The sequence below is a fragment of the Rhopilema esculentum genome, chromosome 6 (genome assembly GCF_057945365.1).
Source record: "Rhopilema esculentum isolate cy_ngs chromosome 6, ASM5794536v1, whole genome shotgun sequence".
Classification (NCBI taxonomy): domain Eukaryota; kingdom Metazoa; phylum Cnidaria; class Scyphozoa; order Rhizostomeae; family Rhizostomatidae; genus Rhopilema; species Rhopilema esculentum.
In genome coordinates this window covers 9,417,109-9,445,081 of record NC_142820.1, presented here as the reverse complement: position 1 = coordinate 9,445,081, position 27,973 = coordinate 9,417,109, and the positions used below count along the sequence as shown (strand labels likewise).

The window sequence follows — 27,973 nt, the reverse complement described above, 5'->3', positions numbered from 1 at the left end:
GTTCAAAAAATAGAGGGCGTGAACTCTTTTTTATAGAGGCCAATCTCGTTGATTTCCCCACGTTAGTTTTTTTAAGACTTTTGATATGTTTTGAAGCTTTATATGTTTTTTCATTAAAAAACTTTCTGTTGCAGTTTGTTCTAGGCTTTGCTAGTATTTTATTTCGAATTACATGATTATTTCGGTTGAGTGATCTAGAGTTAATAGTTCAAGCCACATCGTATTGTCAAAAGATTGACAAAATCTGATCCTGCGGACCATTTTTCACCAAGAATTAACCAAGTAGAACGAGTTAGGCACGTCGACGAAAGATAGTAATTTCCAGTGTATATATCGTTGACCTCTGTCACTAAAAGACAGAAATGGAATCAATGCCAAGAATGGATTCAAAACAGCTGTCATACCGCATTGCAGTTCCTGATGATTTTACTCAGATTGATGTGTTACTTCAAAAGCATTTTATTTTGCAGGAGCCAACTGACGTAGCGCTTGGGCTGAATCGATCAACGCCAGGTTATGATGAGTTTCTCCAAGAAGACATCAGGCAATGCTTGACTCAACCATACACCTTCGTTGCCATAAATGAAGAAAATGAAATCGTCGGGGTAAGCATGAATAAAATGAGTCATAAGCCCAGTCAAAATGCAATCGATGATTGGAAGCTAGAGAATCCTGTTCGAAGCGAACTCTCCGCTCTGGAAATTTTGCAGGTCTTCTTGGCAAAATTAGAAGAAGAAGTCGACAGGCTTATCCCAGAAGATTGTCGTAAGAACATATTGAAGATTTCCATCCTGTGTGTGCACTAGAAATTTCGACGCCTTGGCATCGCGGCCAAATTGGTGGACTTATCTTTTCAAAACGCCCGAAAGCTCAAATTCTGTTGCGTTTTTGCATTGTTAACTGCAAAGGCATCCCAAAACCTTTTCAAGAATGATGGCTTTGAAGTCTTGCGAGTGATAAAGCATAAAGATTTTGTAGATGAAAACGGAAAGAGATTGTTGAACTGTAATGATGGAACCGACCAAGGACAACTAGTTTTTAAAATACTCCAGTCTTAAATAAAGCTAGAACAGCTGAAAATATGCTGAGAATTTGTATGTCCTTAAGCTTTGATTATTTTTTAAAATTTTATGGCAAAGATATTGAAAATTTATATTTATTGCATTTCCACAGCCTGACTGTTTAGAAAGTAAATATATCTAATTATGAATGTTTTTCGCTGAAGATGAGGAGTACTCTGCAGATCTGCCTTTTATAGTTTCGGATACAATCAATTTTCGGTGGTATGATCTCAAAATAAAACCTACAAATTAAATTTTTTTTCATGGCTATAGCTTTGTATTTTCGTAAAAAATTGAAACTTACAATACTCGAATAAATACTCTGCATACCCTCCTTTGTTTCTATTCTAGTGGCTTTTAACGGAAGCAAATTGATGCTTTATAACTTATGGCAAAATTAAAGGTTAGAAAGTTCAAAGTCCATCTTTTTTTTGCATTTTTCTATCGTGGCCATATGCTAGAAATATTTTTTAAGAGAGTTCTCTTCATCAATTATTCAACGTCCTTACTCTGAAGACGATCGTACGAAAAGTATTTTAGTATGCCATTTTTTTGCTATTTCATGCCATCTTCATAATTTCCTTACGCAAAACTGACTTGTTTTCTCACTTACAAAAAATGTTCGCTCTCTAACAACATTCCAACTGGCGACTATTCTAATATGCTCGCAACCATGATAAAGAATAAGATTAGCATAACTTCCCAAACAATTTTAGTATAAGATTTCGGATCTGCTCCTTTTGTTTCTAAGTACATTAGTGGTTTGAGGTATCGGTCTTATACTTGTTCTCTGTTTTTTAAAGATAATTATGTCCATTTCGTTTGAAATCTTTGGAATTTTGTAACCAGAAAGGCGGTTTGCCTTGAATGTGCCCTCAGCATTGTAAGTTAGAGCTAATGCAAGATGTAATACCTCTATATCTCTATTTAAAGTGATTTCGAAAATATAATGCAACATTGTTTGGTCTTTTCTGCCAAATATGTAATGTTTTTCAGCATTTTAGCAAAAAAGTCGAAATCTAGAGCTAGACTTCATTCAGCACAAACCTCTTGCAATGTTGTAAAGTTCACAAAGTTTTCTGTAGAACTTTTAGCCTTATGCAAGCAAGCAGGTTATGTTTGATAAAAGGCAAAGACAAACCTTAATAGAATAAAAATGGATCAATAAACAGTTTAAAGGCAATAGGGCTGATAGGAGAGGAAAATCGATCCAAAAATCTCGTTCAGCCGTATGAAAAAGTCTCTAAGAATCTTTTAGAATCTCAACGATTTACAAAAACCTCAAAAATCTCATGAAATTTAACTATATCTCTCAAATCTTTGCAAAGATCTCAAAAAATTTCAAAAAATTATCACAATTCCTTAGAGTTCCCGACGTTTTCCAAAATATTTCACCAAAACTGTCAAACTGTTATAAATTACATGCGTGCCTTGTAGTGGGACAATTGAGACTCAAGGTCGCAGATGAGTTTTTAAGTGTTACGTCTTAAAAATCTATTTTTAGAATGTTTGAATTTTGACATCACAACTTAAAAGAAAACCATGAAATACTAAATATGAAAAATCAGTTACATGTTTCAAAATTCGGTCGAAACATGACGGCCATAGCCATAGGATTTAAGTTCCTTGTTTCTATTTAAAGAGCTTGCAATTGAATCATTTCGTTAGATTTTTTCATGCTGTACGTTAGTAAAGGTGTACTGAAGAGAATTTACAGAAAATTTCAAAATTTTATTTTCCTCAGAGTTTAGTCTAACCATGTATCGAGTCCAAGCTAGCAAGCAGAGAAAATCCCAAATTTATGGTCCATCGAGCCGGATAACGAAATAGAGACAAAAAATCGGGGAACCGAAAATTGATAATTTGAAGAAGACAATAAAAAAAAGAATTTTTAATCGTGCTACGATGAAGCTCCTGAATAAAATGGAAAATGCCCTCAGGAAGGAAGACAACAGGACAAGGATGAGTTACGTTTAGAACAGATACTGGAAGATCTAAAGCGTTAGATAGTGAAATTTTCTAATTATTGGTCGAGGAAGCAGGCGACGAGGAAGCTCTTGATATTGAGGAGAAAATTACGTATTACCAAATTTTCGCATCCTCAGTCAATTAGGCGAAATCTTCAGTCGAAGATTTGGAAATCTTCAGTCAAAACTGGATTTTCGGGAAAGATTGCAGAATGGCAAGATTTCTGGGATGATTTCAAGAGTATGGTACAAGATGACAACCAACTTGCCAAGGTAGGCAAATCAAAATATTTAAAAAGTTATTTAGAAGAGTGCGCACGAAGCGTTGTAACGGGATTTGCCCTTAGAGACGCAAATTATGAGTTAGCCATAGAGTTGTTGAAAGACAGATATGCAAAGCCTAGCGTTATATGACGCGCCCACATAAATTACCCCATCAGTTTTGCCCTAGTCTTCAATGAGTAGAGTGGACAGATATTACGTTATCAGCACGTTCAGATCGAGACACGTTTTCATCCTCTACCGTTCCGTACCGTACGCCATGGAAGCTCTCAATGTAAACAAGGAAAAGTATTCCAGTGTTGTGTTTCTTGTTCTAATGGGAGTAATTCCAGAGCTGGCAAGAAGCAACATGATTCGATTTTGACAAAACCGCATGGACTAGAACTTGGACCACCTGCTTGAAGCTTTTAGAAGGAGCTGGAGGTTCTTAAGGACATTTTCCCAATTAAGCAGCGATCGTAGCAAGAAAACAGAAGCCATGACCAGAATTCAAACAGGCAAGACAGCAAGATAGGTCTCCAACGGCTTTTGTCTTGCTTGTTGCAGCGATGCTCCGGTGAAGTGCGCATTCCGCAAAGAAAATCACGCATCTGATAAGGGGGGGAAAGTTAAAGATCCGGACAAGCGTAAGATTATTTCGATTAAGAAGGCTAGGTGTTCTAACGCAACCTAAGGCTACTGTACCTCGGCTTCACCCCACTGCATCGGCTTGTTTAGTGAACACTGTCTCTGAAGGGGGTGTGACCATGGCAAGGAGGAGAATAGAGCGTGGGTTTTGTTGATACAGAAAGCCATGAATCTTTTATCACAGCCAAGGCAGCTGGTAGACCCAGATTAAGGCCTATGAGGTGTGAAAACTGGGAATAATGGTGTTTGGGAGTAAGGAGGAACATTTCGCTACAATAGATGAACTGAGAATTTCTCAAAGTCGATATAAAGGAGAAGAGAGTGTAATAATAGAAGCTTTTGTGGTTAGGGATATCTCTGGTATTCCTCTAATTCAAATAGATGAATCGCAAAAGAATTTTTTGCACACAACACGGCTGTCATTCTCTAATATTTGCAGATCCAAAGACAGCTTGGAAGTAGATTGTCTAGTTGGATCTAATATGCTATAGCAATTCCAATTGGGGGAGACAATATAAGGGGGCCAGATGAACCTGTGGCGGTAAAGACCAGCTTGGGCTGCATTCTACCAGGATAACTCAAAGTTGAGCAACTTGATTCTATTGACTGTAATGTGAATTTTTATATTGAGGCCAGGCCTCTTTTTATTGCAAATGAAAAAAATTGCTTAGATAATCAGGTAAAAAGGCTTTGGGATCTAGACGACAGCGTTGGAATTCGGGAAAAGGATAAGGTCCTTTGATTTGTACCTGATGAATTTTTTGAGGTTAGGCCATTTAGAATGCCGGTAAAAGCCTCTTTTAGAAAATACTTGCTTCTTTCCACTTATTTTTTAAAAACAGTCTAATTCAGAGAAGATAACAGTTACTATAAAAATAGATTTCACAAGATTAAACACCAAGAATATGAACAAGATGGGTTTCTAGTCAAGACGAACTGCTACTATTACTTGGCATCCAATAGAGTAAGCTTTCCAAAGTTGTGTTGAAGTAAACTTTCTTAGGATAAATAAGGGATGATTTCATTTGCCAAAATAGAAGACTAACGACAAAGAGTTAGCAAGGAGATAGCAACAAAAGAAAGGAAGGGAGTGAAAGAGGAAAAAACCTCTAAACATGAAGACACACCGCTTGTTAAGGAGAGTCTAGGCATGCCAGTCAGTATTGGGGGGAAGACTAAGGTTTTGGGTATAACGTAGAACAACACATAAGATACCTGGGAGTTTAATCTGAGGAACAGGGGTGAGGAAGTAGGTAAAACACCCCAACCTACCAAAAGAGGTATCGTAAGTTCCATGGCCTCCAATTTTGACCCCCACGGGGTTGTTAGCCCTATATCTTTTTCAGCAAAAATCTTGTTTCAGGAGCTGTGTTTAGGTAAATTGAGCTGGGATGATCCAATTTTTAAAGATAAGCTTGCAAGATGGGAAGAATAGGTAAAGGATTTGAAACGGACTGGTACAATTTGCCTTCTTAGGTGTGTTGTTTTCAAAAACAAGCAGATTATGGTGTCAAGGGCCTCATTGGTTGGACGGGCAAGACAACTGGCCTGATGTGTTCACTCTAGAAGACTCGCCTGATGTTAAGGAAGAAAGAAAGAAGAACGCAGATATGAAAATGAGGCAAGGAGTGACTGAGATTGTTAAGGTAGACAGGCAATGTAGTCTAGTTAAGTTGCTCCGGGTTACTGCTTATATCCAGAGAATTACAGAGAATTTAGGGCGTCACAGAACAGGGATGTTACCTAAAAGGGGTCTCTTCACTGTGGTGGAAATGAAAACAGAAGATAGAAATTGTCAGTGCAGTTAGGGGTTGCAAGTTATAATAGGCTCTTATTATTGAAAGGAAGATTAGGTGACTCGAATTTAGATTACAGAAGTTAGTATCCGATACTACTTCCCAAATATGACGCTTTCACTGACTTTGTAATTCAAGATTGTCATGCTAGTAGAGTGCATCTCATTAAATCCCGATCAACTCTAGCTGATCTCAGAGTGAGATTTTAAAACCTCCCAAATCTCAATTAACTTCAAGAAAAATGTTGTTACTTTTGAAGTACCAAAAACCTCGTCCATTTTTAGAGAGGGAATTTGCCCCTCGATTCTCTGCACGCCAATAGGCCTTTCTCCTATGGAATTGTCATAAACTAGTGTCGCAGCAATGCATATAATAAAGGAGGTATGGCGCGGCGAGGGTTAACACAATAACTAACACTCGAATTTATCTTTCTTTTCTCCTTCTTCTTCATTTTCCACAAAAAACACATACAACTTTTTTTCCACAATAACAAACTGCAAAACGATTCCTATCCCACTAATGAGTCTTCTCTCCCTTATTCGCAAAAAATCATTTTTTTTAATCGCTCTCAACTGCATTCCTTACGTCTCCCCTCCGCAACACTCTCACATAGGCAATGGCTCTTTGAGGAAAAAAATGCCACAACAAACGTACTGCGATCACCTTTTGTACTGTAACTACAGCGATAAACGTTTTGAAAAAAGCATAGACAGAGCAGAATTTGGATTTTCACAAGGCCATGTCCCTAGTTTTTTCTTAGATTTGACATTTCCTTGACAGTATTGGGGGAGGAAAAAGGGTGCCACTGCAAGAAAACAACGTAAAACTGGTTATAAAATTAAAAATGAAGGATACTGCCATGAGACTCTTTAAAACAAGAGATTTCAAATATCTATTTTCCTTATTGTTGACAGATTTTGTGAACGAAGAATGAGTGCTTTACGTTTTTGTTAAAAATCAATAGCCCACTTTACTTGCACCAAACTGGCAGTTTCAAGAGCATTGAAATCAGACAAGTTGCTTGTGTTGTTCTCTGTTTGTATTCTTGGCTGATTTGTCTTGTAATCGCTATGCGCTTTCGACAGATTGCGAAATGTGTATGCAGCCCAATCCCTAGTCGCATCAACGAATTTTCTAGGACTAATTTTAAAGAGCTCTGACACCTAAATACAGTAATGGAATCCGTGCCAAGAATGGATTCAAAACAGCTGTCATACCGCATTGCAGTTCCTGATGATTTTACTCAGATCGATATGTTACTTCAAAAGCATTTTATTTCGCAGGAGCCAACTGACGTAGCGCTTGGGCTGAATCGATCAACGCCAGGTTATGTTGAGAATCTCCAAGAAGTCATCAGGCATTGCTTGACTCAACCGTACAGCTTCGTTGCCATAATTGAAGAAAATGAAATCGTCGGGGTACGCTTGAGTAAACTGCATAAACCAAGTCAAAATGCAATTGATGACAGAAAGCTAGAGAATGCTGTTCGAAGTGGATTCTCTGCTTTGGAGATTTTTGAGGTCTACTTGGCAAAATTAGAAGGGGAAGTCGAGAAGCTAATCCCAGCAAATTGTCGTAAGAACATACTGAAATTTTTCCATCCTGTGTGTGCACCAGAAATTTCGACGCCTTGGTATCGCAGCCAAATTGGTGGATTTATCTTGTCAAAACGCTCGAAAGCTCAAATTCTGTTGCGTTTTTGCATTGTTAACTGCAAAGGCATCCCAAAACCTTTTCAAGAAGGATGGCTTTGAAGTCTTGCGAGTGATAAAGCATAAAGATTTTGTATATGAAAACGGAAAGAGATTAACGATGGAACCGACCAAGGACAACTAGTTTTTAAAATACTCCAGTCTTAGATAAAGCTAGAACAGCTGAAAATATGCCGAATTTGTATGTCCTTAAGCTTATATTTCAAATGATCATATCATTAGGCTTTAAAATTATGTATTTATTAAAAAATTATTTTACCTTGCAGTGATGTAGAAATGAAACAAAAAAAAGAAATTAAAAAATTCTATGTTTTATGTTATTTACAAAACGCTGTAAATGCAGTTTCAAGGCTCTGAACATGAGGTTCTAAAGCTATTATATTGTCAAATTGATGAAAATGAGCAACGAGTCACGTGATATCAAATATGCTGAGACTGATTGAAATTATCAGTCCATGAGTATCCAAACGAAGTGAAATCTGTTTTTCTTGTGTCTTACCTTGCCTAAACTAAACGCAATCGTTACTCAAAGAACCCTGAGGTAGTAATCTACTGGTTCAACAGAGCGGTATTTGAGTGTAATTTATCCCCCTTCCTCCTAAACTGTGTTTTGAGAGATACATACATGTTGCAAACAATCTGCGAGATGTTTTATCATGCAAAAGATAAGAAGTCAAAACCACAAAGTCTGATCGACAAAGTTATACAATCAATAATCTGACTATAGGTAGTCAGAGTCAATCTTCTTGCTTCCATCCCGGACTGCAGTTTTCCACACCACACGGTCAGACGCCATTGCATCCCAGTTTTCTAGGGGGATGCCTATTTCCGTGGGATCCCTATTGGCACAGTCATCGAACCTCAGTTTGAGCCATCCTCTCTGTCTTGACCCGCTACTTAGCTTACAATAGAGTATGTCTTTCGGCAGCCGCCTGTCTTCTAATCAATGTAGGTGCCCCAGCCATCTCATTCTCTTGGATTTCAAAATGTGGAACATTGAATGGCTTCCTGTGCGGGCCAGAAGCTCCTCGCTGGTCAGGCCCGTAGTCAAGAGGTGGCATAGGGTGGCGATGCCACTCCTGGTACCTAAGATTTGTTTGCCACCCTGAGAAATTAGTCTTTTAATTTTTTCAATGGGTTTTTTTCGTCGTTTTATTGGATTGCTATGGCATTTTGAGTCAAGCCAACACTGACACAAGGAATTATTTACATCGGAATCTCCTATGTCCAATGTAGGACTTAAAATAGTGCTTGTTGCTTGAAAGGTTAAAAAAATTTTCCCATGCTAAACAAAAACTTCTCAGGAAATGTTTGACAATTTTTTTATTTAAAAAGTTCATTTTTTTTAAATTCTTTATAAAGAAAAATCTCTGTAAAAAACTTTCTGTTGCAGTTTGTTCTAGGCTTTGCTAGTATTTTATTTTGAATTACATGATTATTTCGGTCGAGTGATCTAGAGTTAATAGTTCAAGCAACATCGTATTGTCAAAAGATTGACAAAATCTGATCCTGCGGACCATTTTTCACCCAGAATTAACCAAGTAAAACGAATTAGGCACTTCAACGAATGATAGAAATTTCCAGTGTTTATATCGTTGACCTCTGTCACTAAAGACAGAAGTGGAATCAATGCCAAGAATGGATTCAAAACAGCTGTCATACCGCATTGCAGTTCCTGATGATTTTACTCAGATTCATTTCGTTCATTAATTGAATCATTTCGTTAGATTTTTTCATGCTGTACGTTAGTAAAGGTGTACTGAAGAGAATTTACAGAAAATTTCAAAATTTTATTTTCCTCAGAGTTTAGTCTAACCATGTATCGAGTCCAAGCTAGGAAGCAGAGAAAATCCCAAATTTATGGTCCACCGAGCCGGATAACGAAATAGAGACAAAAAATCGGGGAACCGAAAATTGATAATTTGAAGAAGACAATAAAAAAAAGAATTTTTAATCGTGCTACGATGAAGCTCCTGAATAAAATGGAAGATGCCCTAAGGAAGGAGGACAACAGGACAAGGATGAGTTACGTTTAGAACAGATACTGGAAGATCTGAAGCGTTAGATAGTAAAATATTCTGATTATTGGTCGAGGAAGCAGACGACAAGGAAGCTCTTGATATTGAGGAGAAAATTACGTATTACCAAATTTTCGCATCCTCAGTCAATTAGGGGAAATCTTCAGTCGAAGATTTGGAAATCTTCAGTCAAAACTGGATTTTTGGGAAAGATTGCATAATGGCAAGAGTTCTGGGATGATTTCAAGAGTACGGTACAAGATGACAACCAACTTGCCAAGGTAGACAAATCAAAATATTTAGAAAGTTATTTAGAAGAGTGCGCATGAAGCGTTCTAACGGGATTTGCCTTTAAAGACGCAAATTATGAGTTAGCCATAGAGTTGTTGAAAGGCAGATATGCAAAGCCTAGCGTTATATGACGCGCCCACATAAATTACCCCATCAGTTTTGCCCTAGTCTTCAATGAGTAGAGTGGACAGAGATTACGTTATCAGCACGTTCAGATCGAGACACGTTTTCATCTTCTACCGTACCGTACCGTACGCAATGGAGGCTCTAAATGTAAGCAAAGAAAAGTATTCCAGTGTTGTGTTTCCTGTTCTTGGACCACCTGCTTGAAGCTTTTAGAAGGAGCTGGAGGTTCTTAACGACATTTTCCTAATCAAGCAGCGATCGCAGCAAGAAAACAGAAGCCATGACCAGAATTCAAACAGGCAAGACAGCAAGATAGGCCTCCAACGGCTTTTGTCTTGCTTGTTGCAGAGATGCTCCGGTGAAGTGCGCATTCCGCAAAGAAAATCACTCATCTGAGAAGTTAAAGATCCGGACAAGCGTAAGATTATTTCGATTAAGAATGCTTGGTGTTTCAACCCAACCTAAGGCTACTGCACCTCGCCGAATTTCTCAAAGTCGATATAAAGGAGAAGAGAGTGTAATAATAGAAGCTTTTGTGGTTAGGGATATCTCTGGTATTCCTCTAATTCAAATAGATGAATCGCAAAAGAATTTTTTGCACACAACACGGCTGTCATTCTCTAATATTTGCAGATCCAAAGACAGCTTGGAAGTAGATTGTCTAGTTGGATCTAATTTGCTATAGCAATTCCAATTGGGGGAGACAATATAAGGGGGCCAGATGAACCTGTGGCGGTAAAGACCAGCTTGGGCTGCATTCTACCAGGATAACTCAAAGTTGAGCAACTTGATTCTATTGACTGTAATGTGAATTTTTATATTGAGGCCAGGCCTCTTTTTATTGCAAATGAAAAAAATTGCTTAGATAATCAGGTAAAAAGTATATGTCCCTATCCACAGCATCATAAGCGTACGGCGGAATTTTTAGGGGGGGGGGGCGGTAGGATTTTTGCCCGAGTACAGAGACATGCATATATTTATGAGCCTGTTGGTGATAAGGAACTTGACATAGGAATATTTACATTACGAGTTCTTTTTCACCGAAATAACTTAAGTAAAAATAGTCAGATCTAAAAGTTTGATCTAAGTTTCTCATAAATAAGGGTAGCAATGTATAATATTTTCCAATATTTTGCTTAATATCACTTAAAATACTATCATTAACTCTTGAATTCGACTACAGTCAAAAGAAATGTGAGTCCCGACCCTTTCTTTGTCCAAATGTATCAATCATCGCATTCATGTCACTTTTCAAAACTTCGTTTGAAAATTTCCTCTCGTTGCTAAGTAGTGCCAAATTGCTCAGCCGTTCTTGGCCAATGGTTTATCTGAGATATGTTTCAGCCGTTGAAGGCCACTGAATGATCGTTCAGCTTAGCAATGTTGCTTCATACAGGAATGGCAGTACTTGATGCAAACCTTCTTGAAACATCTTCTGGACAAGCATTGCTGCATTATTACCATAAGATTCAGAAGTGCTTTGCTTCTTGTAATTTTCAAAAATCATCTTATCATTTTAAGGCACTCTTGGTCGATTTGATAATGCAACGATATTGACACGTAGCTTTCAGTCTTTGGGTTATTTGAAGATACCACGAATGTTCAACCAAATTGCCTGAAGTAAGTCCCATCACTTTCCAGTGTCATTTCTGCCCAACTATTTGCGGATGATTTTTGAAAATTTGCCCGACTGACATGGTTTTTCAAAATATATATGCACAGCATACTTATTCTGAACTTTGTAGGTAACATTTTTGTCATTGACTTCATTCATTTCCTCATGCATTTTAAAAAACGCCTGTTCTGAGAAGCTCCATCTGCAGTTGCGAATGCGACTGATAATTTGCATCACATTTTCAGAATAGCAACAGCCTTCCATAATACAGGAAACAATTGGACAGACGTAACTGACAAGGTTGCGAAATTACCCAATACAAATTGCAACTTGCTGCATATGCCTTTTACCATTAAAACAAGGGCATGCGTGGCTAATTGATCTTGCATATCTAGGGAAGCATAATTGATATCGGGATCACCAAGGTCTACATATCCTTTAAGTTCCCCTGTGCTTTTGTCAAACACAAGACTAGTCTGGACTTTCATCTTATCAAAAAGTATTCCAACAAATCGTTCAACTGATGTGAAATCTTTAACCAAATCTGCTAAATAGCTAGCAATTTCAGGACTAAAACCAGTTTTTGGCCTGATGGCATTGCTATAGTCCCTTAATGTCCTTCTACTCGGTAGTTCCAAGGTATGTGTTCCTTTAAATGTTCCTCGCAGTTCATCATAGGCAGCTGCCGATTTTGATGCTATTGAAAGACACCACCTTATAATCATTGGGTGATACCTATGCCCTTTTGTACTCCTGGAAGAATTTATCTGCTGTTGCTGCCAAAACAGCAAAGTTCTTGAAAGGGCTCATAGTTTCCCCATGCTTTGTAATCAACCCAAGAATATTATAGCTCAGATCTGAATTAATTGAAACGCTATGACGTGAGATTTCTTCCTTCATCTCATTGATCTTGGATTCCATAAGTCGACATTCTAACCTATTTGCCTGAAGTGTCAGTTTCAATCGCTTTGATGAAGTGAGACTTACTGGTGCTTTTGGTTTTGCAGGAATAGCTTGCCTGTTTGCAAGTCTTTTTTTGTTCTTTGCATATCCTGTTTCTTGTTCTGTGCAATTAGTACATTTCAATTCAAATCTTAATAGAACCTGATATTTATTAGCGCGATAAAAATCCTGTGCTTGAAATGGCAAGCTGTTCAAAGTTTGCTCTTTTGATTCTTCAGGAATACAGTGCCTGATAGATCCTCCACAATAACTTTTAACATTGTGGCACATCACAAATTATGGCACTGTCTAAATTTCTGATCAAGTCAGACACAGTTACTAATCTTACAGTTCTTTTGAAATCATTGTAAATATAATGATTAACTGGGATTTGCCAATTAAATACAGAAACAGTAAAGGTAAGTTCATATTCAATTGTGATACAAAATTTTGGAATGATGTAGGGTGTCTGAAATTTCTTCATTTCTAATTTATCTTCTGCATAAAAAACGTGCCAATCCTTTAGGGTCAGTTTCTTTACCCTGGAGCTTAAATCTCTAAAATCTGTGTAGTAACACATTTTTCAAGTGCGATATCTCTCACAACTGTTTCAGCAGGCCTCTTATCAGATGCACTTTTTTGAAAAGTATCCAAACTCTTCTTTGGAAGATTCTTTGTTGGAAGGACACCAAATTTTAGAAATTTTTTTGTCAGCTTTTTTCCATAGTCTGCAAAAATAATTGTTATTACTGAACATGAGTATTTAAAAATTTTCTCTGGTGCTTTCTTTTTGAGGCAAAATTATTTCACAAAATTTTTAATCCAAAACTTGATTAAAAATTGTATTCAAATTGTATTCAGATTGTATTCAAAGGAGTTTTAGGCCATATTTTATCATGGATGGACAGGGCCTCCGACGAAACTAAAAAAGTGGAGGGGGGGGGGGCAAACTTTGATAACAAAAAGTTACCGCGTCACAACATGATGAGCTGCCTTTTAAAGGCATAATTTGCAAAAAAGTGGGGGGGGGGGGCAAGGCCCCTTGGCTCCCCCGTCGTCGCAGGATGGATGTGGATGGATTGGGCATCAATATTTACAGAGACAAAAACTAATCTTTACTCACGTATAGTGATGTCTTCAGTTAAGAAATGTCTCTCACAGATGTGCAACGAATCGGCCTTCAATTGTCTTTTTAAAACGTCATTAGGTTCTTCATTTATGGCAACGAAGCTGTACGGTTGAGTCTAACATTGCCTGCCTGATGAATTCTTGGAGAAACTCATCATAACCTGGCGTTGATCGATTCAGCCCAAGCGCTACGTCAGTTGGCCCTGCGAAATAAAATGCTCTTGAAGTAACATATCGATCTGAGTAAAATCATCAGGAACTGCAATGCGGTATAAAAGCTGTTTTGAATCAATTCTTGGCATTGATTCCATTTCTATCTTTTAGTGACAGAGTTCAACGATATAAACATTGGAAATTTCTATCATTCGTCGACATGTCAAAATTTCTATCATTCTCTGTGTTTTGTGATAACATTCATCAATTCTTGTCGCCATTGCGAAGATTTTTCATCCTTCCCGACTGAAAGTTTAAACAAACCAATCTTGCCATCAGGGTTGCTTTTGCCTTGCCGTCGACTAAAGCCCCGGCAAAACGACTGGACATTTGCGCTGGTCACACACTGGACATTGCTCACTTGTTTAGAGTATGGACATCAAAAAAATATTGGTGGTGGCAAAACGACTGAACATTGTCCAGTGAACTTTTTCCCTGTTGAAGAATGCGGGTGGGAAAATTGGCAACAGGGCATCTCTTTACCTTTGAAAATACACTTTTCATAGCCCTAACCGTGTTATCGTATGAATTAGAGTGTATTATTGACAAGTGGCTAGGACAGCTAGGTTTATCAAAATCACCGTACTCCTGCTCTCTGACATCGCTTTCCTTATCGGAACTAAAGCTAATCTGATCGGAAGACTCGTCGTTACTAATAAAATGCCTTTTCTGCTATTGGTAGAATTGAATTTTCACGTTGTTTCCATTTCGTTCCCGGTGTTGACTAGGAAAGTTTGTTAAAGATTTGAATAATGGAAATAAATTCGAGCCAAATCCTATCCATTACATTCATTGCGCGTGCGCGAACTGGACAATGTTCAGTAGAGTGGCAAAAACGACTGAACATTTCTCTACAACATCTACGAACAAAAGAATTTTAATCCTGTCCACTGAACATTTTTGACTACCTTCAAAATCGACTGAACAACACTCAACATCGCTGAACAAGACTGGACAAGGTGGCAAAACGACGCAACATTTACACTGGACATTTGTCCAGTGCATGTTCAGTGAAAATGTCCAGTCGTTTTGCCGGGGCTTAACTCCGCAACCATTCAAACAGCAGTTTTCTCCATAGACAGGGAATTTACTGTAACAATCTAGCAAAGTGGGTAACCGAAATTTTTGAAGTGGATATGACTTCTATGATGGTTGGTCGTCAATTTAAGCCCTGGGCACATTCTCGAAAATTTGTTGTTGTCACGTGATCGATGACGTAATTACTCCCCGGTCAGTAAAATATTAATGACAACATTTTTAAATCTGAGTATACCATTCGAAAGAACATGCAAAACTGAATCACAAATCATAAAACATATTGTTTGACCTATTGTTCCAAAATTTTAGATGTTTGAACTTTCCATGACGTCATCAAAATGGCCGCCACTGGATTTTGTAAAGAGCAATTTTTCATCGTGTGCGCTCTACTAAAATAATTCTTAGCAAACAAATTGTTTTGTAAACATACAAGTTAGGTTTCAGTTATGTCGAGATAAGCTGCCCTCTGAATTCTTAGGCTTTGGTTGCTAAGAATTGTTTTAGTGCGACACCCTGAATCCGCCCCTGAAATACAGGTATTCTACTAGGCCGATAAACCAAAGGGAAAAAAGTGGTACAATTGACTGGTTACCAGTGAAGGAACGTAGAAACTGGCATCTGATGAAACTTTCATTTTAGTACATACATGATCAGCAAAAGCCCAAGTTCATTGACATATGGCTTAAAGAGAATACCAGAAACGTAACATAAATTTTTGTGACACTTATTGCATCGTCTTGTGCTTCCAGATAGTTCCAGGAAAGATGTGGCAGAACTCCTCGATGAACTGCCGACAGGAATTAGGGAAGCTACGGCTGCAATGGAATTCCCATTACCAAGGCGCATGTAATTATGCATAGAAGCAAAGAAAAGACTTTTAGCTCAACATTGGAATGAAATTAGCTTTCAAATAATTTTAACTAGATATATAATCCTGTTTCGATACTTGCAGAGACCAGGTGTAGACTCGCTCTCTTAGTAAACTGTCTTGTTGTTATTGCTGTCGCACTACGCAAGTGCATTATGATGATTATTATGACTTATTAGTGTCAAAAATAGTCAAATTATGTCAAGAAGTATCAAACATATTTAGATCAACATAGTTTTAGCGCATTTGCAGTGAATTCCAACTCACTTAGTTATCAACGCAAAGGTTTTGGCAAAACTTGGGAAAATCCACTAATGACGTTACAAAATAAGCAAACGTCAGCAAAATAAATTATTTGATACATTTATTGAAAGCTCTTGAAATGCACATTCACATAAAACCCAGATTTCGTAAATTGATTTATTTTGAATATATAGTGGATTTATGGCTGTTTTGCCGTTATCGATGACGTCATCAATCACGTGATACTGATGCAAAATTTGTTGGATCCCATCTTTGATTCTGAATCTCCATACTCGAAAGTATACAAACCCATCGAGAGCATCTCGGTTAGGTGAGAAATCAGATTTTCACAGTCATAGCCCTGCCTATACCTTCATGAGAGATTTTCCAAATTACCATAACCAGCAACGAATCAAGCAAATTTTCCTGAGGGAAGCACTATATGCTTAAATTCTGCACTCGGGCTGGTCATCACGTCCTTACTGTTCAAAAAATAGAGGGCGTGAACTCTTTTTTATAGAGGCCAATCTCGTTGATTTCCCCACGTTAGTTTTTTTAAGACTTTTGATATGTTTTGAAGCTTTATATGTTTTTTCATTAAAAAACTTTCTGTTGCAGTTTTTTCTAGGCTTTGCTAGTATTTTATTTCGAATTACATGATTATTTCGGTTGAGTGATCTAGAGTTAATAGTTCAAGCCACATCGTATTGTCAAAAGATTGACAAAATCTGATCCTGCGGACCATTTTTCACCAAGAATTAACCAAGTAGAACGAGTTAGGCACGTCGACGAATGATAGTAATTTCCAGTGTTTATATCGTTGACCTCTGTCACTAAAAGACAGAAATGGAATCAATGCCAAGAATGGATTCAAAACAGCTGTCATACCGCATTGCAGTTCCTGATGATTTTACTAAGATTGATGTGTTACTTCAAAAGCATTTTATTTTGCAGGAGCCAACTGACGTAGCGCTTGGGCTGAATCGATCAACGCCAGGTTATGATGAGTTTCTCCAAGAAGACATCAGGCAATGCTTGACTCAACCGTACACCTTCGTTGCCATAAATGAAGAAAATGAAATCGTCGGGGTAAGCATGAATAAAATGAGTCATAAGCCCAGTCAAAATGCAATCGATGATTGGAAGCTAGAGAATCCTGTTCGAAGCGAACTCTCCGCTCTGGAAATTTTGCAGGTCTTCTTGGCAAAATTAGAAGAAGAAGTCGACAGGCTTATCCCAGAAGATTGTCGTAAGAACATATTGAAGATTTCCATCCTGTGTGTGCACCAGAAATTTCGACGCCTTGGCATCGCGGCCAAATTGGTGGACTTATCTTTTCAAAACGCCCGAAAGCTCAAATTCTGTTGCGTTTTTGCATTGTTAACTGCAAAGGCATCCCAAAACCTTTTCAAGAAGGATGGCTTTGAAGTCTTGCGAGTGATAAAGCATAAAGATTTTGTAGATGAAAACGGAAAGAGATTGTTGAACTGTAATGATGGAACCGACCAAGGACAACTAGTTTTTAAAATACTCCAGTCTTAAATAAAGCTAGAACAGCTGAAAATATGCTGAGAATTTGTATGTCCTTAAGCTTTGATTATTTTTTAAAATTTTATGGCAAAGATATTGAAAATTTATATTTATTGCATTTCCACAGCCTGACTGTTTAGAAAGTAAATATATCTAATTATGAATGTTTTTCGCTGAAGATAAGGAGTACTCTGCAGATCTGCCTTTTATAGTTTCGGATACAATCAATTTTCGGTGGTATGATCTCAAAATAAAACCTACAAATTCAATTTTTTTTCATGGCTATAGCTTTGTATTTTCATAAAAAATTGAAACTTACAATACTCGAATAAATACTCTGCATACCCTCCTTTGTTTCTATTCTAGTGGCTTTTAACGGAAGCAAATTGATGCTTTATAACTTATGGCAAAATTAAAGGTTAGAAAGTTCAAAGTCCATCTTTTTTTTGCATTTTTCTATCGTGGCCATATGCTAGAAATATTTTTTAAGAGAGTTCTCTTCATCAATTATTCAACGTCCTTACTCTGAAGACGATCGTACGAAAAGTATTTTAGTATGCCATTTTTTTGCTATTTCATGCCATCTTCATAATTTCCTTACGCAAAACTGACTTGTTTTCTCACTTACAAAAATTGTTCGCTCTCTAACAACATTCCAACTGGCGACTATTCTAATATGCTCGCAACCATGATAAAGAATAAGATTAGCATAACTTCCCAAACAATTTTAGTATAAGATTTTGGATCTGCTCCTTTTGTTTCTAAGTACATTAGTGGTTTGAGGTATCGGTCTTATACTTGTTCTCTGTTTTGTAACGATAATTATGTCCATTTCGTTTGAAATCTTCGGAATTTTGTAACCAGAAAGGCGGTTTTCCTTGAATGTGCCCTCAGCATTGTAAGTTAGAGCTAATGCAAGATGTAATACCTCTATATCTCTATTTAAAGTGATTTCGAAAATATAATGCAACATTGTTTGGCCTTTTCTGCCAAATATGTAATGTTTTTCAGCATTTTAGCAAAAAAGTCGAAATCTAGGGCTAGACTTCATTCAGCACAAACCTCTTGCAATGTTGTCAAGTTCATAAAGTTTTCTGTAGAACTTTTAGCCTTATGCAAGCAAGCAGGTTATGTTTGATAAAAGGCAAAGACAAACCTTAATAGAATAAAAATGGATCAATAAACAGTTTAAAGGCAATAGGGCTGATAGGAGAGGAAAATCGATCCAAAAATCTCGTTCAGCCGTATGAAAAAGTCTCTAAGAATCTTTTAGAATCTCAACGATTTACAAAAACCTCAAAAATCTCATGAAATTTAACTATATCTCTCAAATCTTTGCAAAGATCTCAAAAAATTTCAAAAAATTATCACAATTCCTTAGAGTTCCCGACGTTTTCCAAAATATTTCACCAAAACTGTCAAACTGTTATAAATTACATGCGTGCCTTGTAGTGGGACAATTGAGACTCAAGGTCGCAGATGAGTTTTTAAGTGTTACGTCTTAAAAATCTATTTCTAGAATGTTTGAATTTTGACATCACAACTTAAAAGAAAACCATGAAATACTAAATATGAAAAATCAGTTACATGTTTCAAAATTCGGTCGAAACATGACGGCCATAGCCATAGGATTTAAGTTCCTTGTTTCTATTTAAAGAGCTTGCAATTGAATCATTTCGTTAGATTTTTTCATGCTGTACGTTAGTAAAGGTGTACTGAAGAGAATTTACAGAAAATTTCAAAATTTTATTTTCCTCAGAGTTTAGTCTAACCATGTATCGAGTCCAAGCTAGCAAGCAGAGAAAATCCCAAATTTATGGTCCACCGAGCCGGATAACGAAATAGAGACAAAAAATCGGGGAACCGAAAATTGATAATTTGAAGAAGACAATAAAAAAAAGAATTTTTAATCGTGCTACGATGAAGCTCCTGAATAAAATGGAAAATGCCCTCAGGAAGGAAGACAACAGGACAAGGATGAGTTACGTTTAGAACAGATACTGGAAGATCTAAAGCGTTAGATAGTGAAATTTTCTAATTATTGGTCGAGGAAGCAGGCGACGAGGAAGCTCTTGATATTGAGGAGAAAATTACGTATTACCAAATTTTCGCATCCTCAGTCAATTAGGCGAAATCTTCAGTCGAAGATTTGGAAATCTTCAGTCAAAACTGGATTTTCGGGAAAGATTGCAGAATGGCAAGAGTTCTGGGATGATTTCAAGAGTATGGTACAAGATGACAACCAACTTGCCAAGGTAGACAAATCAAAATATTTAGAAAGTTATTTAGAAGAGTGCGCACGAAGCGTTGTAACGGGATTTGCCCTTAGAGACGCAAATTATGAGTTAGCCATAGAGTTGTTGAAAGACAGATATGCAAAGCCTAGCGTTATATGACGCGCCCACATAAATTACCCCATCAGTTTTGCCCTAGTCTTCAATGAGTAGAGTGGACAGATATTACGTTATCAGCACGTTCAGATCGAGACACGTTTTCATCCTCTACCGTTCCGTACCGTACGCCATGGAAGCTCTCAATGTAAACAAGGAAAAGTATTCCAGTGTTGTGTTTCTTGTTCTAATGGGAGTAATTCCAGAGCTGGCAAGAAGCAACATGATTCGATTTTGACAAAACCGCATGGACTAGAACTTGGACCACCTGCTTGAAGCTTTTAGAAGGAGCTGGAGGTTCTTAAGGACATTTTCCCAATTAAGCAGCGATCGTAGCAAGAAAACAGAAGCCATGACCAGAATTCAAACAGGCAAGACAGCAAGATAGGTCTCCAACGGCTTTTGTCTTGCTTGTTGCAGCGATGCTCCGGTGAAGTGCGCATTCCGCAAAGAAAATCACGCATCTGATAAGGGGGGGAAAGTTAAAGATCCGGACAAGCGTAAGATTATTTCGATTAAGAAGGCTAGGTGTTCTAACGCAACCTAAGGCTACTGTACCTCGGCTTCACCCCACTGCATCGGCTTGTTTAGTGAACACTGTCTCTGAAGGGGGTGTGACCATGGCAAGGAGGAGAATAGAGCGTGGGTTTTGTTGATACAGAAAGCCATGAATCTTTTATCACAGCCAAGGCAGCTGGTAGACCCAGATTAAGGCCTATGAGGTGTGAAAACTGGGAATAATGGTGTTTGGGAGTAAGGAGGAACATTTCGCTACAATAGATGAACTGAGAATTTCTCAAAGTCGATATAAAGGAGAAGAGAGTGTAATAATAGAAGCTTTTGTGGTTAGGGATATCTCTGGTATTCCTCTAATTCAAATAGATGAATCGCAAAAGAATTTTTTGCACACAACACGGCTGTCATTCTCTAATATTTGCAGATCCAAAGACAGCTTGGAAGTAGATTGTCTAGTTGGATCTAATATGCTATAGCAATTCCAATTGGGGGAGACAATATAAGGGGGCCAGATGAACCTGTGGCGGTAAAGACCAGCTTGGGCTGCATTCTACCAGGATAACTCAAAGTTGAGCAACTTGATTCTATTGACTGTAATGTGAATTTTTATATTGAGGCCAGGCCTCTTTTTATTGCAAATGAAAAAAATTGCTTAGATAATCAGGTAAAAAGGCTTTGGGATCTAGACGACAGCGTTGGAATTCGGGAAAAGGATAAGGTCCTTTGATTTGTACCTGATGAATTTTTTGAGGTTAGGCCATTTAGAATGCCGGTAAAAGCCTCTTTTAGAAAATACTTGCTTCTTTCCACTTATTTTTTAAAAACAGTCTAATTCAGAGAAGATAACAGTTACTATAAAAATAGATTTCACAAGATTAAACACCAAGAATATGAACAAGATGGGTTTCTAGTCAAGACGAACTGCTACTATTACTTGGCATCCAATAGAGTAAGCTTTCCAAAGTTGTGTTGAAGTAAACTTTCTTAGGATAAATAAGGGATGATTTCATTTGCCAAAATAGAAGACTAACGACAAAGAGTTAGCAAGGAGATAGCAACAAAAGAAAGGAAGGGAGTGAAAGAGGAAAAAACCTCTAAACATGAAGACACACCGCTTGTTAAGGAGAGTCTAGGCATGCCAGTCAGTATTGGGGGGAAGACTAAGGTTTTGGGTATAACGTAGAACAACACATAAGATACCTGGGAGTTTAATCTGAGGAACAGGGGTGAGGAAGTAGGTAAAACACCCCAACCTACCAAAAGAGGTATCGTAAGTTCCATGGCCTCCAATTTTGACCCCCACGGGGTTGTTAGCCCTATATCTTTTTCAGCAAAAATCTTGTTTCAGGAGCTGTGTTTAGGTAAATTGAGCTGGGATGATCCAATTTTTAAAGATAAGCTTGCAAGATGGGAAGAATAGGTAAAGGATTTGAAACGGACTGGTACAATTTGCCTTCTTAGGTGTGTTGTTTTCAAAAACAAGCAGATTATGGTGTCAAGGGCCTCATTGGTTGGACGGGCAAGACAACTGGCCTGATGTGTTCACTCTAGAAGACTCGCCTGATGTTAAGGAAGAAAGAAAGAAGAACGCAGATATGAAAATGAGGCAAGGAGTGACTGAGATTGTTAAGGTAGACAGGCAATGTAGTCTAGTTAAGTTGCTCCGGGTTACTGCTTATATCCAGAGAATTACAGAGAATTTAGGGCGTCACAGAACAGGGATGTTACCTAAAAGGGGTCTCTTCACTGTGGTGGAAATGAAAACAGAAGATAGAAATTGTCAGTGCAGTTAGGGGTTGCAAGTTATAATAGGCTCTTATTATTGAAAGGAAGATTAGGTGACTCGAATTTAGATTACAGAAGTTAGTATCCGATACTACTTCCCAAATATGACGCTTTCACTGACTTTGTAATTCAAGATTGTCATGCTAGTAGAGTGCATCTCATTAAATCCCGATCAACTCTAGCTGATCTCAGAGTGAGATTTTAAAACCTCCCAAATCTCAATTAACTTCAAGAAAAATGTTGTTACTTTTGAAGTACCAAAAACCTCGTCCATTTTTAGAGAGGGAATTTGCCCCTCGATTCTCTGCACGCCAATAGGCCTTTCTCCTATGGAATTGTCATAAACTAGTGTCGCAGCAATGCATATAATAAAGGAGGTATGGCGCGGCGAGGGTTAACACAATAACTAACACTCGAATTTATCTTTCTTTTCTCCTTCTTCTTCATTTTCCACAAAAAACACATACAACTTTTTTTCCACAATAACAAACTGCAAAACGATTCCTATCCCACTAATGAGTCTTCTCTCCCTTATTCGCAAAAAATCATTTTTTTTAATCGCTCTCAACTGCATTCCTTACGTCTCCCCTCCGCAACACTCTCACATAGGCAATGGCTCTTTGAGGAAAAAAATGCCACAACAAACGTACTGCGATCACCTTTTGTACTGTAACTACAGCGATAAACGTTTTGAAAAAAGCATAGACAGAGCAGAATTTGGATTTTCACAAGGCCATGTCCCTAGTTTTTTCTTAGATTTGACATTTCCTTGACAGTATTGGGGGAGGAAAAAGGGTGCCACTGCAAGAAAACAACGTAAAACTGGTTATAAAATTAAAAATGAAGGATACTGCCATGAGACTCTTTAAAACAAGAGATTTCAAATATCTATTTTCCTTATTGTTGACAGATTTTGTGAACGAAGAATGAGTGCTTTACGTTTTTGTTAAAAATCAATAGCCCACTTTACTTGCACCAAACTGGCAGTTTCAAGAGCATTGAAATCAGACAAGTTGCTTGTGTTGTTCTCTGTTTGTATTCTTGGCTGATTTGTCTTGTAATCGCTATGCGCTTTCGACAGATTGCGAAATGTGTATGCAGCCCAATCCCTAGTCGCATCAACGAATTTTCTAGGACTAATTTTAAAGAGCTCTGACACCTAAATACAGTAATGGAATCCGTGCCAAGAATGGATTCAAAACAGCTGTCATACCGCATTGCAGTTCCTGATGATTTTACTCAGATCGATATGTTACTTCAAAAGCATTTTATTTCGCAGGAGCCAACTGACGTAGCGCTTGGGCTGAATCGATCAACGCCAGGTTATGTTGAGAATCTCCAAGAAGTCATCAGGCATTGCTTGACTCAACCGTACAGCTTCGTTGCCATAATTGAAGAAAATGAAATCGTCGGGGTACGCTTGAGTAAACTGCATAAACCAAGTCAAAATGCAATTGATGACAGAAAGCTAGAGAATGCTGTTCGAAGTGGATTCTCTGCTTTGGAGATTTTTGAGGTCTACTTGGCAAAATTAGAAGGGGAAGTCGAGAAGCTAATCCCAGCAAATTGTCGTAAGAACATACTGAAATTTTTCCATCCTGTGTGTGCACCAGAAATTTCGACGCCTTGGTATCGCAGCCAAATTGGTGGATTTATCTTGTCAAAACGCTCGAAAGCTCAAATTCTGTTGCGTTTTTGCATTGTTAACTGCAAAGGCATCCCAAAACCTTTTCAAGAAGGATGGCTTTGAAGTCTTGCGAGTGATAAAGCATAAAGATTTTGTATATGAAAACGGAAAGAGATTAACGATGGAACCGACCAAGGACAACTAGTTTTTAAAATACTCCAGTCTTAGATAAAGCTAGAACAGCTGAAAATATGCCGAATTTGTATGTCCTTAAGCTTATATTTCAAATGATCATATCATTAGGCTTTAAAATTATGTATTTATTAAAAAATTATTTTACCTTGCAGTGATGTAGAAATGAAACAAAAAAAAGAAATTAAAAAATTCTATGTTTTATGTTATTTACAAAACGCTGTAAATGCAGTTTCAAGGCTCTGAACATGAGGTTCTAAAGCTATTATATTGTCAAATTGATGAAAATGAGCAACGAGTCACGTGATATCAAATATGCTGAGACTGATTGAAATTATCAGTCCATGAGTATCCAAACGAAGTGAAATCTGTTTTTCTTGTGTCTTACCTTGCCTAAACTAAACGCAATCGTTACTCAAAGAACCCTGAGGTAGTAATCTACTGGTTCAACAGAGCGGTATTTGAGTGTAATTTATCCCCCTTCCTCCTAAACTGTGTTTTGAGAGATACATACATGTTGCAAACAATCTGCGAGATGTTTTATCATGCAAAAGATAAGAAGTCAAAACCACAAAGTCTGATCGACAAAGTTATACAATCAATAATCTGACTATAGGTAGTCAGAGTCAATCTTCTTGCTTCCATCCCGGACTGCAGTTTTCCACACCACACGGTCAGACGCCATTGCATCCCAGTTTTCTAGGGGGATGCCTATTTCCGTGGGATCCCTATTGGCACAGTCATCGAACCTCAGTTTGAGCCATCCTCTCTGTCTTGACCCGCTACTTAGCTTACAATAGAGTATGTCTTTCGGCAGCCGCCTGTCTTCTAATCAATGTAGGTGCCCCAGCCATCTCATTCTCTTGGATTTCAAAATGTGGAACATTGAATGGCTTCCTGTGCGGGCCAGAAGCTCCTCGCTGGTCAGGCCCGTAGTCAAGAGGTGGCATAGGGTGGCGATGCCACTCCTGGTACCTAAGATTTGTTTGCCACCCTGAGAAATTAGTCTTTTAATTTTTTCAATGGGTTTTTTTCGTCGTTTTATTGGATTGCTATGGCATTTTGAGTCAAGCCAACACTGACACAAGGAATTATTTACATCGGAATCTCCTATGTCCAATGTAGGACTTAAAATAGTGCTTGTTGCTTGAAAGGTTAAAAAAATTTTCCCATGCTAAACAAAAACTTCTCAGGAAATGTTTGACAATTTTTTTATTTAAAAAGTTCATTTTTTTTAAATTCTTTATAAAGAAAAATCTCTGTAAAAAACTTTCTGTTGCAGTTTGTTCTAGGCTTTGCTAGTATTTTATTTTGAATTACATGATTATTTCGGTCGAGTGATCTAGAGTTAATAGTTCAAGCAACATCGTATTGTCAAAAGATTGACAAAATCTGATCCTGCGGACCATTTTTCACCCAGAATTAACCAAGTAAAACGAATTAGGCACTTCAACGAATGATAGAAATTTCCAGTGTTTATATCGTTGACCTCTGTCACTAAAGACAGAAGTGGAATCAATGCCAAGAATGGATTCAAAACAGCTGTCATACCGCATTGCAGTTCCTGATGATTTTACTCAGATTCATTTCGTTCATTAATTGAATCATTTCGTTAGATTTTTTCATGCTGTACGTTAGTAAAGGTGTACTGAAGAGAATTTACAGAAAATTTCAAAATTTTATTTTCCTCAGAGTTTAGTCTAACCATGTATCGAGTCCAAGCTAGGAAGCAGAGAAAATCCCAAATTTATGGTCCACCGAGCCGGATAACGAAATAGAGACAAAAAATCGGGGAACCGAAAATTGATAATTTGAAGAAGACAATAAAAAAAAGAATTTTTAATCGTGCTACGATGAAGCTCCTGAATAAAATGGAAGATGCCCTAAGGAAGGAGGACAACAGGACAAGGATGAGTTACGTTTAGAACAGATACTGGAAGATCTGAAGCGTTAGATAGTAAAATATTCTGATTATTGGTCGAGGAAGCAGACGACAAGGAAGCTCTTGATATTGAGGAGAAAATTACGTATTACCAAATTTTCGCATCCTCAGTCAATTAGGGGAAATCTTCAGTCGAAGATTTGGAAATCTTCAGTCAAAACTGGATTTTTGGGAAAGATTGCATAATGGCAAGAGTTCTGGGATGATTTCAAGAGTACGGTACAAGATGACAACCAACTTGCCAAGGTAGACAAATCAAAATATTTAGAAAGTTATTTAGAAGAGTGCGCATGAAGCGTTCTAACGGGATTTGCCTTTAAAGACGCAAATTATGAGTTAGCCATAGAGTTGTTGAAAGGCAGATATGCAAAGCCTAGCGTTATATGACGCGCCCACATAAATTACCCCATCAGTTTTGCCCTAGTCTTCAATGAGTAGAGTGGACAGAGATTACGTTATCAGCACGTTCAGATCGAGACACGTTTTCATCTTCTACCGTACCGTACCGTACGCAATGGAGGCTCTAAATGTAAGCAAAGAAAAGTATTCCAGTGTTGTGTTTCCTGTTCTTGGACCACCTGCTTGAAGCTTTTAGAAGGAGCTGGAGGTTCTTAACGACATTTTCCTAATCAAGCAGCGATCGCAGCAAGAAAACAGAAGCCATGACCAGAATTCAAACAGGCAAGACAGCAAGATAGGCCTCCAACGGCTTTTGTCTTGCTTGTTGCAGAGATGCTCCGGTGAAGTGCGCATTCCGCAAAGAAAATCACTCATCTGAGAAGTTAAAGATCCGGACAAGCGTAAGATTATTTCGATTAAGAATGCTTGGTGTTTCAACCCAACCTAAGGCTACTGCACCTCGCCGAATTTCTCAAAGTCGATATAAAGGAGAAGAGAGTGTAATAATAGAAGCTTTTGTGGTTAGGGATATCTCTGGTATTCCTCTAATTCAAATAGATGAATCGCAAAAGAATTTTTTGCACACAACACGGCTGTCATTCTCTAATATTTGCAGATCCAAAGACAGCTTGGAAGTAGATTGTCTAGTTGGATCTAATTTGCTATAGCAATTCCAATTGGGGGAGACAATATAAGGGGGCCAGATGAACCTGTGGCGGTAAAGACCAGCTTGGGCTGCATTCTACCAGGATAACTCAAAGTTGAGCAACTTGATTCTATTGACTGTAATGTGAATTTTTATATTGAGGCCAGGCCTCTTTTTATTGCAAATGAAAAAAATTGCTTAGATAATCAGGTAAAAAGTATATGTCCCTATCCACAGCATCATAAGCGTACGGCGGAATTTTTAGGGGGGGGGGGGCGGTAGGATTTTTGCCCGAGTACAGAGACATGCATATATTTATGAGCCTGTTGGTGATAAGGAACTTGACATAGGAATATTTACATTACGAGTTCTTTTTCACCGAAATAACTTAAGTAAAAATAGTCAGATCTAAAAGTTTGATCTAAGTTTCTCATAAATAAGGGTAGCAATGTATAATATTTTCCAATATTTTGCTTAATATCACTTAAAATACTATCATTAACTCTTGAATTCGACTACAGTCAAAAGAAATGTGAGTCCCGACCCTTTCTTTGTCCAAATGTATCAATCATCGCATTCATGTCACTTTTCAAAACTTCGTTTGAAAATTTCCTCTCGTTGCTAAGTAGTGCCAAATTGCTCAGCCGTTCTTGGCCAATGGTTTATCTGAGATATGTTTCAGCCGTTGAAGGCCACTGAATGATCGTTCAGCTTAGCAATGTTGCTTCATACAGGAATGGCAGTACTTGATGCAAACCTTCTTGAAACATCTTCTGGACAAGCATTGCTGCATTATTACCATAAGATTCAGAAGTGCTTTGCTTCTTGTAATTTTCAAAAATCATCTTATCATTTTTAGGCACTCTTGGTCGATTTGATAATGCAACGATATTGACACGTAGCTTTCAGTCTTTGGGTTATTTGAAGATACCACGAATGTTCAACCAAATTGCCTGAAGTAAGTCCCATCACTTTCCAGTGTCATTTCTGCCCAACTATTTGCGGATGATTTTTGAAAA

At 37.8% G+C, this 27,973-nt stretch overlaps 1 protein-coding gene across 1 annotated transcript; it reads left to right on the top strand.

Moving 5' to 3' along the window:
• The first annotated feature begins 16,773 nt into the window (after window positions 1-16,773).
• Window positions 16,774-17,469, top strand: LOC148960127 (arylalkylamine N-acetyltransferase 1-like). The gene has a single exon (XM_089108898.1). The coding sequence runs from the start codon at window positions 16,774-16,776 to the stop codon at window positions 17,467-17,469; it is 696 nt and encodes a 231-aa protein (XP_088965024.1).
• The last annotated feature ends 10,504 nt before the right edge of the window (window positions 17,470-27,973 follow it).

Bases quoted from the DNA above. Each gene is read 5' to 3' on its own strand.
- LOC148960127 (XM_089108898.1), top strand. From the start codon at position 16,774: ATGGAATCAATGCCAAGAATGGATTCAAAACAGCTGTCATACCGCATT.